The 19,516-nt window shown below is 38.6% G+C and overlaps 1 protein-coding gene across 1 annotated transcript in view; it reads right to left on the reverse strand.

Annotated features, from left to right (window-relative positions):
* Positions 1 to 227: 227 nt before the first annotated feature.
* The window catches only part of PPTC7 (PTC7 protein phosphatase homolog (S. cerevisiae)), a 45,428-nt gene continuing 26,139 nt past the window's right edge, over positions 228 to 19,516 (reverse strand). The window contains exons 3-6 of the mRNA XM_012663492.1: positions 10,622 to 10,820; positions 7,186 to 7,309; positions 5,151 to 5,280; positions 228 to 4,102 (exon numbers count right to left, since the gene is read on the reverse strand). Coding sequence (XP_012518946.1) covers positions 4,044 to 4,102; positions 5,151 to 5,280; positions 7,186 to 7,309; positions 10,622 to 10,820 — 512 coding nt within the window. The 3' untranslated portion in view covers positions 228 to 4,043. The remainder of the gene's footprint in view (positions 4,103 to 5,150; positions 5,281 to 7,185; positions 7,310 to 10,621; positions 10,821 to 19,516) is intronic.

Consider the following 19,516-nt stretch of genomic DNA (forward strand, 5'->3'; position numbering starts at 1 on the left):
TGTTCAATTGTCAGTCTGTTTTGATGAATTTTTGAGGAAGCTAAGTGATGTAGTAAACCAGCTGGTGAAAAAGAGCTAACGCAGTTAGAGTAATGGATGGAAAATGACAGCTCTGAAGTACAGATTCACTGCTAGACTGACATGAGGCCTTGATAGAGACCAACAAACTCAATACCAAGGGCCGGTGTCTTATTTAGTTACTATTCAAACCAAAAGGAGTATACAGATTAGTATAAATACTATATTTATTAAATATCTTTACAGTTTATTTAAATGTATTTACAGAACTATTCCTGCATAAGTTTATATTGCAGACATCCAATTCAGGTAATTGCGTCTTGGGTAAGACAAATAATGATAGTCTCAACAGAAAAAAGCAGCTCATTAGTATACACAGATTCAAATTTGCTTCATTATTTAGCCATCTTTGCCACAAACTACCTGCTAACAGTTAAAATTTTGACACGGACTCTTCTTAGTTGAGAAGTTCAATTTTGCAAAGAAATTAAATTTTTTTTTTTTTTTACAAATAGAATCCAAATACTTTCTGCTTCATATTTTGTTTTATAAGCAGATTTTGGTTGATATTGTAAAACTGGTTAAATGCAAAAAATGTGACACAGTTTCCAGAGAAACTGAATGCTGTAGCTTCTACCAAAAATAGCTGGTTTAAGGTGACAAGGAACCATGAACTCATCCACAAGTACAAACGTTTACAGTTCTAGCCAGTCTTGTTTACAATCGCCCGAACACTCAAAGCTGACTCAGCAAATCCCCACGATTCCTGCCTTGTTACTAGACGTTGTGGGCTGGTGGTACCGAAGGTGGTTTCCATCTTCTGGCTACTGTTCTATCCAGAACAAAAGCAGGTGACAGGAGAGGACGCTCTCCCATCATGCAAAGCTTGAAATCAAGCTTCTAATCTAGACACAGCCCAACCCCCAGACATTCACACCTGGAATGGATTCTTCTGTGATTTAGTACCCATCAACCACGTCAAGCGAGTACAGTAATTCAGGACACATAACTTGTTTTCTCCCCCCTCATTTCTTCTTTCAGTTTTTAAGAGCCTATGGACTCTACTGCATCTCCATTTGGTAAGATTTTTTTTTTTGTGCGCAGGCAGCTTAAGTTCATAGGAAGAAATAAGGTTCTGATATGTTTAGAGTGCACATTTTAAAACAGAACAAAATAAAAATTTCAAGCATGTGATAAAAATATTGATTTTTATAATACAGTATTGCTTTATAAATATAGATGGAAAAGCTATAAACTTTACTCGTCTTTGGTGCATCCAGAGAGGGATAAATAATTTGCCATTTGTAATTTAGAAATCCAAATTTTCTCTTTTGTTATAAAAGTCCATTACATGAGGCAAGTGTGTGTGTGTGTGTGTATGCTCACGCGTGCATACTGCTTGATTTAAAATACAATTAACACACATTGGGTTCAGAATCAGACCCACCAAGTGGTATAGCTGAGTCCATGGAAGCTTGGGTCTGAGACCTGGAAAATTCTACTATGGGTCCAACACAGCCTCTGACCACTGAGAGTAGGAGGAGAGTTACTTGTTAAGCAGCACTCCAGCTGACACCCGGCAGTCATCAAATTAAGTGCATAACACAAAAAAGACGGGGAAGAAGAAAACGGAGAAAATATTTTATGTCACTAATCTACAGGCCAGGTCCAAAGTGAATTCCACTGTGAAACTCAATTCTTGTCCCACTATTTTCAGTGTCACTGGAACAAACACACTGTCGATTTCTAACAATCATTTCTCAAAAAAGTAAGTTGATTAAATGAGTTATGTAAAACACCACCAATCTAGCTTACAAAGATTGTGTTTGATAGGTTAAATGGGAGCAGAGAGAAACCAGTAACTTGACCAGCTCTGCTCTTACCAGGAATTAAATGTAGGCATTGGAAAATGAATGTAAAATATATCCAGATCACAAATAAGGCTACAAACCTCTGACCAAAATTAATTAAAAACCCAAACAAAAGAGCTGAAGTTGTCAGTCCTAATATAAATGCATTCCTTCCAACAAAACCCTTCTGGATGCAACTTCCTTTACTTTTTAAATACATAGAGACTGCAAATAATTTGTGCAAAATAAATACCCCACCACTTGCCACTCATGCTTCCATGTTTTATCAGAGCATGATGACTTCTTCTTATTTGGAGTCTCTCTCCACACCCTCCCCTCCCCCATCTCCTTTACCAAAGAATTCTGTTTTGTCAAGTTAGGGTAGTTAAGGCATTCTGACATGTAATTAAAGGTGATTCAAAATAGATATCTAACATTATGCCAATTTAGGAATAGTAGATAAATTACTGAACGGCTTACAAATGAATAACTCATTCTTATTATAAATGAAATGCCTGTTACAAGCATGATGCATTGAAATATAGTAATGACATGTACATGGTACATGTTAAACAATTTTAAATAAAACAAAAGCTTGACAGTTACTCAAATATACAGTACAAATTCACAAAACAAAATCTTTTAAAAGAAGTTGAGGTAACCTCAAACATAAGTTTTAATGCAATAAACCAGGGAGTCAGTATCTCCTTTAGAGAAAAAGACTTTCTATGTTCTCAAGTAGATTCTCATCCGGTTTAATTGCATTCTCATCTGTACACCAATGTTACCTGACTTATATATAAAACATGGCTTTAATTTAAGGATCTCTAAGTATATATATTTTTCTACCACCAAGTTAATGAAGGAAAAAAACTGACCCAAAAATATATATCTTTACAGCAGTCAACTTGTACACAAACCTTAAAAATAAGTTTGAGTTTGCAGATAATGGGGAAACTGAATGCGGGGTAGTTCTATAAGGAAACTATACACTGCAAAATGGCTATTTGGAAACTGTAAACATTAAGCTTGATTCAGAAACCCCTAAATTTCTGCTGGGGCGATTGCAAGTGTCAGATCATCACCAGGAGTCTTGCTTGTGGAATTCTGTGCCGCTGCCACTGCACACAGTGCTCTTCCCACACGGACTTGCGGGGTTTGTCGCGTGCTCTATAGAGAACAAGGCTACTAATAGAAGGTCTGAGGTTAAGACTATGGGCAAGTAGCATGACCATTAAAAGCCACCAAAATTCAGTCACAGCTGTCTATTCTGAACCCATTAGACCTGTGAGCCGAGTGCTACCATACAGGGGCATCCTATCAGACAGCTGGGAGGAATTTTAGCCGTAACATTAAATTTCTAGGCTTTGAGGAGTTTTACAGTCTTGAATAATATTTCCGTTGAATATTGGTATGGAGTCTTCCCCACCCCTCTGGGAGGTCAGGCCATAGCCTGTGATGGGCTAATCAACAAACTGCCAAAACTTTATTCATAGGAACATAAGCACTTTTTGTTTTTTTAAAGCATGACATATTTGCATCCATGGAACTAAAATGAATTTTCTTCTAACCTGTAACCAAAAAAGCTCCTGGGATCAAAATTTTATAGCCCAGAGCAATGTTTTAGAGCAGAATTATAAGCCCCTGAAAAATAGGAGTTTATAATGAAAACATAAAGCCACACCCAATCATCATAACAAAGACTATGCCTGTGTAGTACACGTGTAACATTTCTTTTGATGAATAATGTATGCTTCTTGTAGATGTATCACTATGTACGATTTGTTAGACTTTTAAAATCCCTTTAGCACACCGTAATTTTGAATTCACTTTACCAACATTACTAATTTTCAATGCTTCAACTACTTTTGAAAAGTAATAGCCACGGTGGCTTTGAACACCTCCATCCCCATCATGGAAAGGACAATGAGAAATGAAGGCCAATCTTCAAATCTTGATTCTCTTCAGTTGCTGCCGGCAGACATGAGCTAGTCAATGACAGTAGTGGTTCTCAACAAGGATCTCAAAGGGTCTCAAAAAGACAGGCAAAAGGCTTACATCACTGGCCATTGAGATCAGTGGCAAAGAAACGTGGTCCTGCCAGCAGGATCAGCACACACGGCAGGGGAAATTTAGGATGATGAAAGGAAAGGCAGGAGTTGACACGTCGCTGAGTCAGTCTGTATACTCAGCCACTATTGAAAGAAGGACGGTAATGTCATCTGGCTTTCCACCTACAACACAGATAAATCAGTATATTTTAAAAGGAAAAGTCAATAATAAAAAATGTGTGCCTAAATAAGTACTAGGAGACGGATGCTTGCATTTTGGGCAGTTTAGGTTTGTCAATATACCCCTAGTAGAAAAAAGAAAAACGGTTAAACAAAAAACACCAAAAAACTACATGTAACTTAACTGAAGCTTAAAAACAAAAAAACCCCCCAAAACCTTCCCTGCTCCTTTAGAATAGGAGCTTGTTAAAGTGGCCAGTACATCCTCTGTTTACATCAATCACAGTAAATCTGACAAGAGAGTTACAAGCTTCTACCCACAATCCTAATTTGGACAAATATATCCAATGTTTTGAAACTAGGAATAGCCGTGTATCCTAATCTGCCAAACAGCTATGGCATGTGCCTTTTTCTATTTTAACATTTCCTGGAGGGCTAAGAACTGTTTTACATGTCATAACATTACATCAGCAAGAAACTGACCAATTCCACTACTTCTGATATGCTAGCACCAACATGTCGTCCTGCTCTGAGACCGAGCCACTCACTGGCTTGCTCCCAAAGTCACATATCATGCAGTAGATAGAAGGACTCTTCAGTCAAGGACAGTTTCACATTGCTTTCCTTTTCAAAACCTGCTGTGGCAATTTGGCAGGCAAATACTGTCAACGAGCCCCACAAAGCCAGAGGAAGGGAGAAGCGAAATGTCAGATACATGAAGGGCAGAATGTTAAACTGTTAGGAATGTCCAGGCCCTCCAGGCAGAGCTTGGAGGCCTTTTGGGCTCAGGTCCAAGCAGTGTGGTGGTGGCAATAAAGGTTCTCCCTGCCTCTGTAGCCAACAAAGTCTGGTTCTGAAGGGCACCCTCTGAGGGGAAGGCCTGACCACATGCACTTGTTCTCACTTTCCTGACCTTGCTCAAGGCCACTGGTGCACAGCTGGGAGGCTTGGAGAGGACACTTACCCAGTCTCACCCAGAGCCCAGAACATTCCCACTCCAATGACATGATATCCTCAGTTAGTCCCTATGACCTGCCCAAAGAAAGCTTACCTCTCACATTCAATCCGTTGTCACATGCAAACTGTGCAAAAGGTGACATATAATTTGGATCATAGGCCAGCTCGTGAGCTTGCTCAGCAATGCTTCTTGCAGTCTGTTGTATACTCTCAAAATTTGAATTCTAAGATGAAAGGATGAGGGAGTTATTTTTATCATAATGCCTCACATGATTTCTGCATGGAAGTGTATTTCTTGCAAATTATCACTTTTTAAGACAGTAACATTTATCTAACCACATTTTCCACTATTGAAGTTTTCTGGTTTTTTGTTTTTTTGAGACAGAGTCTTCCTCTGTCACCTGGACTAGAGTGCAATGGTGTCATCATAGCTCACTGCAACCTCAACTCCTGGGCTCAAGCAATCCTCCTGCCTCAGCCTTCCAGGTAGCTGAGACTATAGGCGTGCGACATCATGCCCAGCTAATTTTTCTGTTTTTTGTAGAGACAGAGTCTCACTCTTGCTCAGGCTGGTCTCGAACTCCCGGCCTCAAGTGATCCTCCCACCTCAGCTTCTCAAAGTGCTAGCATTACAGGCGTGAGCCACCATGCCAGGCTTGAAATTTTATTCTAGTTAGAGAATACATTAAAACATTATGCCCAGTGCTGCCTGCACAGGATATCAATCAGAAAGTCCTTTGCTAGGATGGCCTTGGACCCAGAATTTGGATTTTCATTTTGCTTTTTCCCCATTTGAAATTCTTAAGGTATTTGTGCTAAAATGGATAGACTGAAAAGGCAGATTCTGATACCATTTTAAGGCTGACCTCAAAAATTTCCCTGCTCGGGAATGCAGACCTGGCCAACCACAGTTTGCTCTCCAAGTAAGAGCTGCCAGTTGCCCTACTGAAAATACTTTCAGAATTTTATATCATGATGAAAGATTTCTGTCTAGCTGTGTCACTGAGCCACACCTTTATCCTTGCTGCTTCAACTTCTTCATCTATAAAATGGGGATGGGAACATGAGGTCCATTTCAGCTCTAACATTGTAAGGTTTCAGTATAAGTAACAATATATTACTTACACAACATCAGGTCTCTGCTTCAATGTCACCTCCTCAAAGAGGCCTTCCCTGACCAATCTAGAGTAGCAGCACCCGCTACTCTCTATTCCCTTATCTGTTTTATTTTTCTTATTAACCATCAACATTACATCAGATTTTTCTGTATTATCTGTTTTTCTCCACTAGAATGTAAGCTCCATGCAGGAAGGGACATGTCATTTCTGCTCACCACCGTCACCAAACAGAGCACAACGCTGCTACAAGCATCTAATGTTGACTGAAGGCTGCAGACAAGGCACAGTGCCAAGGATTTCCTACATAGGGTCTTAGTCAATCCTTACTGCAACCCTATAAAATAGGACCATTATTACTTCTCATTTTACAGGTGAGAAAAATATTGCTTAAACAGTTTTAAGAAACTTACCCTAAGTCATACCGCTCAGAGTTAAAGAATCACGAGAAAAGACTCATTTTTTCCAGAGTTAGTACATTCACAAAGCCAGGAATATATGCAAAGCCTGGTTTTTACTTCCTTCCACCCTCTGTATGGGAGAAGCCTGCACTGTTTCGTAACTGGTGACAGCTCAGGCCACATCAAGGCTCCTGCTGCCTGTTGCCTGCTGCCCTTGGCTGGCTCTGGTTTGACTGTTTCCTGTCTTTCCCAGCCTCAACACCTGCTGGGTGTGTTATAAGAGTAAGAGGAGAAAAAGGTAACCAGGACCCAACACTATTAAACATCATTAAAATACAAATAAAAGCACAAACAAGAAATGTCTTCATCTGGACTTCTCCTACTTTTACCACCCTATGAAGGGCTTGGGTGGGAAGCCTCTTTTTCCCACAAGTTCTCCAACAGTGAATATTTCTGTTTACAATTGTTTGAAAGATTAGAACTATTATTATTTTCCTAAAGTTCACAAAATATTCTTTTCCAAAACTACAAAGAGATAATGCAACTGAATCAATAAAACTCAGCTGTCCAGAGAGGGCCACTGTTTCCAAGGGCTAACCTCTGAGTTAATTACCTTTAACTTTTTTAGCTCCTGAAGGATCATATAATCAGGCATGTTGTCAAAGAGTCCATCTGTTGCTGTCAGGATAATGTCTCCTAACTGGACATCGAAAGACGTACTATCAGCAGCATCTGGGCTGTGGCAAGGACAGAGGAGGGGCAAAGTTAAGAAAGCCCTTTAGAGATACAGTTCAAAGTTTCCTACAGGCAATATTTTACAATGCAATAAGGCTTCTTTAAGAAAAACTAATTTATAACAATGGAGCCAATTTTTTTAAAAAGTGATTCTGAAATTCTTAACCCTGAAAAAATTAATCGAAAACTCTAATATAAATGTTTCAAAAGCTTAACTGAAACTACCAAATAAAACTAAGTCTGACGATTAGTCATAGTGGCTTAAAAGAAAGAAGGGTTCTCTTCTGAGTCAGATCTAACATGCCTCTAAAACAAATATCTGTACTTCCTAATTCTTTAGAGCCAAATTCCATCCTCTCTTATTCATTTTTCACTCACCAGTTTCCCTGCATGCTTGAATCTGGCTCTCAGGGTGCTGAGCACCCACGGAGACAAGCACACCGGTCCTGTAAGAAGTAATTCACAGGAAGTATCTACAATTGCATAGTTGGGACTGCATGTCTCTCAGGGGTCACAAAATGCTCATCATGCATGCGTGTTTATTTATTAGGGTGCCTGGCACACAGTAAGTCAAGAAATATCTGTTCAATGACTAAAAGAATGAAGGAACAAAGTATTTGACCTTCCAATTTGGGGAAAAACTCTTGAACATATTGTTACAGGAAGAAAACAAAGTGTTTGTTTTTACCATTTCTGTAAAAAAAAAGAAAAAAAAGCAGGAAGACACACAGATGTAGATGCTTCTATATGCAGAGAATAAATCTGGAGAGAGTCAAAGAAACTGCTCCCAGCAACTCCCCTGAGGAGAGAATGTGTGACCTGGGGCAGGGACAGGAGTTCGATTTCTCACTACATTTTTTTGTGTATAACTTTTTAAAACACAGATGGGAGATCTTTTCCTCAGATAACACCTAATGAAAGCAGAGATAAGAATGGGGGTATGCTAGGTGAGGAGAAAAGATGATGTAGTCAGAGAGTTCAGGGACTCCCTGAGGCTGGTTCTCAGCCATTTCTGAAGGCCAGTTTCACTGCTTCCAGGCTTCTAAGGGGAGGGCAAGATGAGATCCAATAATCTGCCTTACCATGTAATTAGGAAACAGTAGCCAAGAAAAAAATGCAGACACTGACCGGGAAGGGAGGAGCCTGGGCCAAAGCATCCTAAGGCTTGACAGAAAAACCTCAACACTTGTCTTAAGTGACATGTTATACAATTTGTGAAAAGAAAGCATAAAAACAAACAAAACCACCCATGCCTGCTGGAAATTTACACAAAGTGTATTAAGAAAATTTCTGGTTCATCTTCACTTAACTGAGGAAGAAAGTGGCACATCTCAAGTTCTGTGATGTGCTGTTGCAGGGAACAAACTTTCACTTGCACATTTATATAATAAATACTTTGTAACAACAGATATTAAAGGAAAATCTGTAAGTTAAGGTTAAAATAAAATTCTGTGGAGTGACAAATAACTAAAGAGATACATGTAGCAAGGAAAAAAAAAAGACCGTAAAACTGGTAGAAATCAGGTCGATTCCTTCCCTGGAATAAAGAGAAACAATGCAAGGCACACTCATCTGCTCAGTCTTTGAAAACTAATCGGATTCTAGGAGTGTGGATTAATGACCAGGTTGGCACTGAAGCTGTACTTTATGCTGAGGTTTTTCTTTCCCCAGGAGTGTCCTTTGCTATTCTGCCTGTGCGAGTCCTGCTCCCATTGGACAGTTCGTCCTCTCCTAATGCTCCCACCCATGAGCTTGGTGTTCCGCCAGTTGCAGTTTTGCCCATTTTGATTGAACATACTGTGCTGCTGGAAACTTTTGACTGCACTGAAACACGAGCCGAAATCACATGCTCACGGCTGTCTCTGGGCTCCAGGGGAAGCCACCTCCACCTCGCTGGCAGGCCCGCAGAGTGCTGCCCTAAGCAGACTGTCCCAAAGATAGTGTGAGAGGCACGGCAGGGCCACCCCAGCAGTTAGAAGCCAAAACGAGAAGAGTCAAATGAAGGAAAATTAAAGTACCATTCTCCAAAAACTGTTATCTGAGCTCGGTATCTATTGCAGCCTTGGGGTTCTGAGTTCTCCCCACTCCCATAAGGCTAATAGTAATGTGTATTAAAGCCAACTAAAAAAGAACCTATAATCAAATATTCTTCCAATTATGGTAATCTGCCTAAATCTGAAAGTAAAAAGTGCTTCCCCCTCTCTAGGAGTCAGCAGCAGACTTTTTAGATGGGCAATACTGAATGCCTAATTATATAATATGCTCATTCCAGTTTAAAAGATGGCAGTAATAATCATTTTATCTTAAGTCTGGACTTAAGAACTGGTTTAATAGGAGCTATTAAGTAGAGACAACAAGCACTTCCTAGAATGCCTCTATTTTTACAAAAGGTTCACTACCCGTTTAACAACATTTATGAATTGCCAATGATATTTCTGCCGTGTTCTATAAGGTCATTAAAGGCAGTGAAATCTGAGATGGTCTTAGCCTTAGTCTGGATACTCATCTAAGAAAAGAAACTATAAAAGTTAATTCAAAAGAGAAAAAAGTACCAATTTTCTTGGAAAGTGCTTGTTTTGTTCTTTCTTTTTTTTGGAGATAGGGTCTTGTTCTGTTGCCCGAGTTAGAGTGCAGTGGTGTCATTATAGCTCACTGCAACCTTGAACTCCTGGGCTCAAGTGATCCTCCTGCTTTGGCCTCCCAAAATGCTGGGATTATAGGCAGAGCCACTGCACCTGGCCAGAAGGTTCTTGACAATTTAAAAATGAACTGAGAGCAGATGTTAGAAAGAAAAAGAACACCTCAAAAACATCACACAGAACATATCCAAGACCATTTTTTATTTCATTTCCTGTAAGTTCTATTTGATGCATGTAGTAAAAGGTCCAAAGAATCAGGAAGTTATTCTAATAAATAAAGCAGATGTCTGTCTGTGCTCTTCCCTAACAATGTATGCAAAATCTTGCATAGGCAATGGCATGCATGACTCACTTCTCCAGCACAATTTAACCCATATACTGTATGTACCATGTGGTACTGGTATGAAAAACTGGTATTCTGTAAACCAGAAACAGTATTTCAGTCTTGTCAAATTATTGGGTGTTTATCAGAATTCAGTTTGGCTTTATTATCTAGTTCAAGCAAAACAGCTTTCAAAGTCAAACTAAAAGGTCCTCTTGATGACAACATTCTCAATGTGTCTTCTTTTCTCACATTAAAATGGAAAATGCCTATCTCCACTGCATTCAAAGGGCACAGAAAGGGACCTGTGGATGAGCTCATGCTCACACTTCCTGGCTGAGAAGGGAGATTACCTGTCACTCAAGACAACTCCCTCGGCCTCTGGGGGAGCAATCGAGAGCTGGAATGGAGTGTTGAAGTAATGCTGCTGCTCATCTGATCGGTGCACAACTTCGCCACCCCTGACAACCAGAAAGCCTGAATCACCCAGGTTCGCTGTGTGCAAGCGGTGGCTAGTTCTGTCCAGCACCACGATGCAGGCAGTGCTGCTACCTAGAAAAAAAATGATCTCCATTTATTTTCTCTTCCTAGGCTGCCTCTGCATACACATTTTAATCACATAACCCCAAAGAGCAACATGCCATAATTTCAATCTCCTTTCATAATCTCCTAAACAGAACCTTTCTTACTTTCCACACCCCCAATAAATGTCAGTAACAACCTGATCGAGGTCAATATGGTGGGGAAAAAAAAAGGAGCTTACATTATACATGGTAAGTGAGCCACTAATGATCTGAATTCTTCCATCTGCAGAGATCAAAATCAATAAAAATAACTGGTATTTAATCACGTTATTTCATTTCAATAGTGCTATAATCTATGCCAAATGCTCAAAAGCATGTTGTTGAGATATTAAGTTTTTTTTTTTTTTGAGATATTAAGTTTTAATACTTAAATGCCACGATGAGAATGTCAGGCTTTCCCAACATTTCTCACTAGTCATTGGCAGGAAGTCTTCTCCACGAAATTCACTAACATTTATGACAGGGCACATAAATGCAATTTTAATTTCCATCTGTTGAGGCCATGAAGAACTTTTACTGTAGACTAATGACTCAATATGAAGTAACAAGATCAATTTTTGCAAGTAGCTTGTGGAATCAATCTGTTCACTGTTCAGAGACTGCTAATGTCCAGAGGGAAGAATCCACATTCCAAGCAGCAAAGAGCTCTGTGTGCTTCTGCTGCACACGGCTCACACCATCTTCCCCAGACTGAAAGGCTGACTGTACAACCAGTAGACATCACTTTCACGTAACAAAATTTAAAACTATACCTACCTCTACCAGAAAAATGGTACAACAGAAAAACAGGCAGCTGACCAACAGATAAATGTAAATGGTCTGTAAATATATGAAAAAATGATCATCTCACTAGTAACCCTTTTTGCCTATTAGTTTAGTAAGAGTCAAAAGAAGATAATGCATGGTGTTGGCAAAAGTTAGTAAGGAATATATTCACTCTCATTCTGTGGTGATGAAGAGTAAAATTAACCTTTCTGAAGGGCAATATGGCCTGAGAAATGTACCTGTCCTTTGATCTAGCAATTCCACCTCCGAGAAGTAATCCTAAGAAAATAATCAGAGTGGCAAACAAAACTTAAGTATAAAAACATTGTTTAAGATCAGGAAGAACTAGAAACAACCTAAACATCTAAAATTAAGGGACTTGTTAAATAAATTACACTGCATTCATATAGTGCAAAGCTATATACTATAATGTAATACTTAGAAGTAAAGACTCCAGAATCAGCCCGCTCCTGAATCCTAGCTCTGCTACTTGCCTGCCATGTGACTTGGGACAAATCACTTAACCTCTCTGTGTCTTGGTTTCCTCACCTATAAAAACAGGGATAACGGTAACTACCTCATACCGTTGTTTGTAAGGATTAAAATTAGTTAAGTCATATCAAACACTTACAACAGATAGTGTTAGCTATTTGACAGCCATTAAAATTATATTAAAGAAATATATTTGAAAAGGAAAGATAAGTGAAATAAATAGATTACAAACTCGTATTAAACTTTTCTTAACAACAACAAGGATGTCAAAACTTAAAGAATTGTACATCAAAAAGAGTAAAGTCTACTAGGCAAAGTCTAAACTATTGATAGTTAAGAGCAAAAGAAAACAGGCTGTGGAACTAGCTATGTTAAATCCCAGTATGGCATCATTTTCTAGCTGTGTGACCACGGGCAAGTCACTCACTCTCTAGGCCTGTTTCTTAAAATGGGGAATAAAATTAAGTACCTGTGTACCTACCCCATGCAGTTGCTGATAGCACATAGTAGACTCAATTCAAGTTATCATTATCCTATGCACATACATAGAAAAAAATCTGGAGCATAATAACTAAAATATTAATAGTTTTCTTAGTGGGATTATGTGTAATATTTATTGAAAGGTGGCCTTACTAATAATCTATCCAATAGAAGAAAATAACAGAAAGTAAGGGAAATAAATTTGTAACACATAATTGCCCCTTTAAAGAAAAAACTCACAAGTATCCACCCTTGTTTTGCTTTAGACACTTGTGGCCTAATTCATCATCTCTACAAGTTTGTCTCTCAGCCTTGAAGAGCCCTAAGCAGACAGTAGAGGTGTGAGCTCCCCACTCCAACTCTCTGCCTCGGTTCCTGACAAAAACACATTTCAAGGACTTAGATAAGCTGTCCTCACAGAAAAAAGAGAGAGAGAAAAAAAAGAAATAAAGAACACCTGCAACCACTTCACAACCGCTTCTGTTATCAGTCTGCTGAAGCAGATAGGGAAACAAGCCATTTTTACCCTTTAAAAACTCCAAACAGTTTTTCCTTAGCTGCAGGGCACTTCCTTCCTCCATGTGCCATCGCCACTCCCTCCTTTTCTCTTTCTCTTTCTTTCTTGGAAAAATAAATAATCTTTTTACTACTTTTTATCTTCATCTTTGTGTGAAAAACCGTTCTCTGCACGAATACAGATTTCCCACCCTTTCATTTGTTATTAATTTTGACTCAATAAAAAGTGTATAACTTAATTTAAAAATACTTAAAGATACACATCTTTCTCATCCTAATTATTTAGAAATTCCATTTCCATTAGTACATGCATTGGTACTAACCTGACACTAACGTTAAGCCATCTAGTCCCTATCTATTAAATGTCAAAGGAAAAACACAGGTATTGTAACTCACTGGTAGGGCTATTGATAACCTGTTCGATAGCTTACAGTAAAGATCTACTACCTTTCCTTCCTCACTCAGAGTATAAAAACTCCAACTATTTATCATTAACAGAATTACTACCCAGAAGATCTTCTGAAAGCTGATGGGATTAAGTTCTAACTAAGAATGAAAACTTACAGAGGAGTAGCAAAGCCTTGAAAATTCTGCTGCAAGGAGGACTGATGTTGACTCATAATTAGTCACTGACAAACCCAGGCTATCATTTTGCTACCCCTGTGGCAGTAACTCGCTGAGTTAGAATCAAAATGGTCCTGATGAGTGACTAATCTTTAGTATCCAAAGCAGCACCAAAGAATGCAAGCCCAGCCTTACAGAATCATCTGGGCTTGAAGCTTATACTCTCCTCCTTTGCCTCCTCAGATTGCTGACATGGGCACGTGGCTCAGGCCCAGAGAGCCTAGTATTGGGAGAAGAGCTCATCATCCTCGTGTGAAGAGGAACAAGCAGGCAAAGAAGAGCAAGAAAAGAGGTGCTGAGAACGGCAGTGCTGGGTGTTCAGATGGCTGACCCACACAGACAGGCACCGAGGCAAATCTCTTTCACTAAAATGGAAATATTTTTATCCCTCAGCCCCTTATTTTGTAAACTACTACTAAGGCTTCTGTGCAACAGAGAAAGGGATAACCTTATTGGGACTGGGATTCCTTTGCAGGCTTTTTACCAATTGCTGGATTTAAAAAAAAGATTACCTAATCTTATAAGGTTATTATTATTTACAATTATATCTAACTAAAGTTCAGTAAAACTCAGCAGCCTGCCTTTGCCAAAATATGCTTTAGTTTAGTTACAAACAATCTAGAGATGTGTGTGTTTGTCAAACATGGTAACAAAGGATTATTTCAATGTGTCTTTCAGCAGAAAAAAGTAATAACAATATTCAATGTAAGAAAACCTCTAATATGTCCTGAAATTAATTTTATTAATATCTCCTAGTTACATGAGGGATAGGGAAAAAACAGCAAAAAACACAAAATTTTTAAAGTACAAAATCAGGATAGTTCTGTGTTTTCTAACTGGTTGTCCCAAGTCAAAGTAAATGATGGGGAGTCAGGGGGAGAGATGGCATCAGAGGAGGCACTCCTGGGAAAACACAGGAGGCAGCCCCCTAGAATCTGCATCTAAGGGCTCTCTCTTCATTTAACTTACGATGCAAGGAGGTCACAGGTTAAGTGGCTGCCCAAAGTCATACAGCAAGGGGATAAGAGGTGCTAGGAATAGAATGTAGAATGCTTCAATGTGTCAGGCAATCTCCAGATTGCATGTCCAAAACAGGGGATTAAGGCAAAGCAGTATATACTGAAACTGCAAGAGAAGATTTCTCTTCAGTTAGAAGGAAAACAAGATGGCTAATCACAGCACAAAGAAGACAGCAGTGATAAAAAGCCCCTTCTTACAAAGGATTTAAATTGAAGGCAAATTCTACAACTGTGGCACTTTCCATTAACACTGAGCAGAGGCTGATTTTAAATGTGGATGGTGACTGGAAAAGAGGCCTTCTAGTAACCAGAAAGACGCTGGCAATTAGCAGAAACTTAATAATACCCTTTCTGAGAGCCTGCTTAGAAGGCTGGGTATGTTCCCAGGAAACCATTTAACAAACAAATGTAGAAGCTTGGCCAAAGATGCTCCATTAGCATTCCAGATAAACAAACCGCAGGTATTTGGTTGTAAGTTTTCTAATACAAGATTAACAGAGATCTAATTTGTGCCACGCTAGTTCATGAACTAATCAGCTATTAGCAGTCTGAGGTAACTGTCTGCAACTTGAATTCATCATAGGTAATCAACTGAATTCTGCAGATCAGATCCTACCCCCTTCTTCCTTTACAACCTCTTGCTCTTCTTTTACCATATTTCAGAATCTCTAAACAATACAGTTTTAATTTTAATGTTTCTGAACCTGAAATATATGGAATTAGACTGTCAGGGAATCTTTTCCGTTCACAATATGTTCCTGAATATGGCCTGTAGCTTGAAGTCATTCCTTTTCAAAATGCATTTTTCTCCTACTGATAGACTTAGGTTGTTCCCAGTTTTCTGCTATTATTGACAACGTTGCTAGAACCTATCTCTTGGTTTATAGACGTGCAAGATCTTCCCTGGTCTAGGGTAAATACCTATAAGTGGAACTGTTGGGGTATACTATATGTTCATGTTTAACTTTATTTGGTAATATCAAGTTGTTTTCCAAAGTGGTTGTACTACCTATTTACATTCCCTCCAAGCAATACTAAGTATTCTGGTTATCCAACAGCTTCTCTACCAAACTCTGCTTAGTAGGAAGAGCCTCAGAAAAAAGTTGGGCTGATAAATTATTTTCTTTGTTTTGTTTTAACACCAAGCCATCTAGTGGGTAAACACCAAGCCATCTAGTGGGGTTTTTTTTTTTTTTTTTTTGAGACAGGGTCTTGCTGTGTTGCCCAGGCTAGAGTACAGTGGCATCATCATAGCTCACTGCAACCTGAAACTCCTGGGCTCAAGGGATCCTCCCGCCTCAGTTTTCTGAGTAGCTGGGACTGCAGATGTGAGCCACTACACCCGGCCTTAGTGGGCTTCTTTAAAGATGAAAATGCATAGGATATCTACTTACCAAGCAAAGGTACTTTATTTTGCAGCAACTCACAGTAGCTTGTGGTGAGAATTCCAATGGGATTACTTGGTACGAACCGTCCTTCTTTTACTAAACGTTCACACGTTCGCATTAAAGTCCCTGAGAACTGAGACGGATCAACTCCATAGTCTCTCCATCCTCCTACACCATCTGCAACCCCTAAAAAATAAAAATAAAAAAATATATATTTAAAGAACAGTCTCACCAACTTCTCAGGAATTCTTGCCCGTCACCTCCTAACAGTTAATTTCACTAGATACTAGTACATATATTTACCCCCAAATTCAAAATAAAAAGTGCTCAGGTTTAATGTATTATATACTAATATTTCTAAGCCACATTGTCTACTCAGAATTTGGTCTTTCATATATTGATGAATAAACTTTTGAGCTACCACATGGTGGCATTGCCTAACAGCCAAGAGTTCAATTTCAGCTGGATTATCATTTTTGTATAGAAGTATGTGAGTTATTAATACTCTGTTGTATTTATAAGAATGAAAATTGATTTTTTTTTTGAGACAGAGTCTCACTCTGTTGCCCGGGCTAGAGTGCCGTGGCGTCATCCTAGGTCACAGCAACCTCAAACTCCTGGGCTCAAGTGATCCTCCTGCCTCAGCCTCCCGAGTAGCTGGGACTACAGGCATGCGCCACCATGCCCGGCTAATTTTTTATATATATTTTTAGCTGTCCAGGTAATTTCTTTCTATTTTTAGTAGAGACAGGGTCTCGCTCTTGCTCAGACTGGTCTCGAACTCTTGACCTTGAGCGATCCACCCGCCTCAGCCTCCCAGAGTGCTAGGATTACAGGCGTGAGCCACTTGAAAATGGATTTTTAAAAAAGTGCTGATGTTAGTGATAACACGACTGAGTCAGAGCTGGCAATCATTAAGAACACCAAAAGCAGCAACCTTTTAACTTCAAATATTGGTCAGTAACTGTGAAATAAAGAACAAAATTGAGAACATATCCTATCCCCTTTCCTCCTCCCTACAACATAACCACTCCCCTGTACAGGGCGGTGCTATCCAGTATGATAGCCATTACCACATGTGACTATTGGGCACTTGAAATGGAGCTGGTTCAAACTGAAATGTGCTGTAAGTATAAATGAGATACACACTGGATTTTGAGACCCTAGTATGAGCAAAATAAGTAAAATTTTTCATTAATTTATATATTGATTACATACTGAAATAATAGTATGGATAAAATGAACTAAAGGGAATGTATCACTAAAATTAATTTCATCTTTCTTTTTATTTAATGTAAATACCAGGAAATTTTAAATTACATATGTGGCTCACATTATATTTCTGTTGGATAGCACTAGTATAGAGATTTTCACAGGTCCAGAGTTGTTGAGTTCACAGTCTGCTTAAGGCTTCTTTAAGCTTCCTTTATCAAGAGGAAACTAGTGTTTAAAAAGGTCAATAAAACATCAAAACCAACATCATACAATCTCCCATTCAAACCCCTTGCAAAACACCAAGCTATTCTTTTCAACATTAAAATCAATTTCTGTCCACTAAATTCAAAGAAACTGAGAGAAAATGTCAAATATACATTATTCAGGCTTTAAATGGCCTTTCCAGAAGGATCTGTAAGAAATTAACAATAGTTGCTTTGGAAATAAAAAACTGAAAACGGTCAATGAACAAAAGGGGAAATTTTGCCTTTTATTATACTTCATACCATTCTCTATTGTTTGAATTTTATTTTTGTCATGAGCATATGATGTTAAAAAACAGGAATCTGATAATCTTTAAGACTTTCTGAGCATGAAACATCTTCCCCATACACACATTTACGTTTTTGTACATTCAACTTTCATGCTCCTCTTGTACTTTTGGTACAAAAATAGGAGAGTGTCTGTGTATATACCCTTGAAAAACAAGCTTAACATAAAATACACCCGTGAAACTTTGTTTTTCTGGGGATGGCAGTTATCAAACAGAAAGGGAACATATTCTGAAAAAGTAAGAAGAAACAGGATTGGAATACAGAAAAGAGGGTTACAACTTTATCACACTGGGACAGCAACTTTCCCCACCTTATGCAATCAACCAATAAGCAAAATTTTACTTCATGGCAATTTCAAATAAGCTGATTAAATGATACAAAATTTGGGATTTGTTTCAAGGTAACTGGGGAGTTGAAAGGGGTGTGATGGAGGCATAGATGCAACAAGACTGGGCATGAGTGGATCAGTGCTGAGGTTGAATGAGAGGTACACTCATCTCTCCACTTTGATATATTTGAAATTTTCTATAATACAAAGTTTAAATAATAATAATGATGATGATAATCAAATTTAAAAAGATAAAGACCTTCTGCCTGCTGTGTGGAGAGTGAGAGTGGAAGCAGGAGGCCAAGTCAGTGATCTGTTTCAGTTGTGAAATGCTGGCAGTGAGGTTATAGGGCACACACACTCGGCATCTGTGAAACGGGACTCATGGATTTGGGGGGTCAGGGTGAGAAAAAGAGAAGTAGCAGGGATGACTAGAGATCTACATTACCAGGAATAAGTATCATATTTTACTCTATGTTTTTTAAGCAGCTGTGAAGCGATCTGGGAAATCTATTACAAGAATTTAAGATAGTTTAATCAGAACTTCTTTTGAGGAGTTCTTATTTGACTGGGGGTAAGATTTCACCACAATGTAAAATGCAACAGTTTATGTTAAAACATAGAATACAATTATAGTCTTTGCCACAACATCTGATGAATCATTCATTCTTTTCAAATTACTGCCTGCTCCAGAAAAGAATTTCTTCTTAACCAGACTCTGGTCCAAGAGCCACAATTAACTTTAAACACAAATTGGTTTCATCTAAAATGCCCTTCACAAGAAAACCATTAAAATCTGAGATAACGTTTAGAGTCAATCCTGGCATTCACTAAATAATCTGTCAGCAGGTTGAGTCTGACCTGACACAGACCTTCAACATTAATCAGATTTCTCCCAGAATAGAGCACAACCTTTCAGGCACCTGTTAGCTTTTTACATGGGCAAATGATGCCAGCCAGGCAAAATTCGACTGGTCAAATCTCTTTAAGGGAAAAGGAAATTCAAAAACCATCTAAACTTTTCAATGAAAGCATGGGGGAAAAAGCCTTAGTGCAGCATGTATCTGTAATTTACTTACGAAGAACAAACTATAAAAGGGTGAAGAGTCACATTTGGGATCAGAATAAGGCTAAATACCAGAATAACCTACCACACGTATATTTGAAACCTAGTTTTATCCATATTAGGTTATTAATATGTCCTCTCTTGCATAAGCAAAAGCTTCAGACAACAAAGAGCAAGAACGCCTTTTATTTTATTTTTTTTATTTCAGCATATTATG

Source organism: Propithecus coquereli, unplaced genomic scaffold (genome assembly GCF_000956105.1).
Source record: "Propithecus coquereli isolate 6110/MARCELLA unplaced genomic scaffold, Pcoq_1.0 Scaffold81, whole genome shotgun sequence".
In the NCBI taxonomy this organism is placed as follows: domain Eukaryota; kingdom Metazoa; phylum Chordata; class Mammalia; order Primates; family Indriidae; genus Propithecus; species Propithecus coquereli.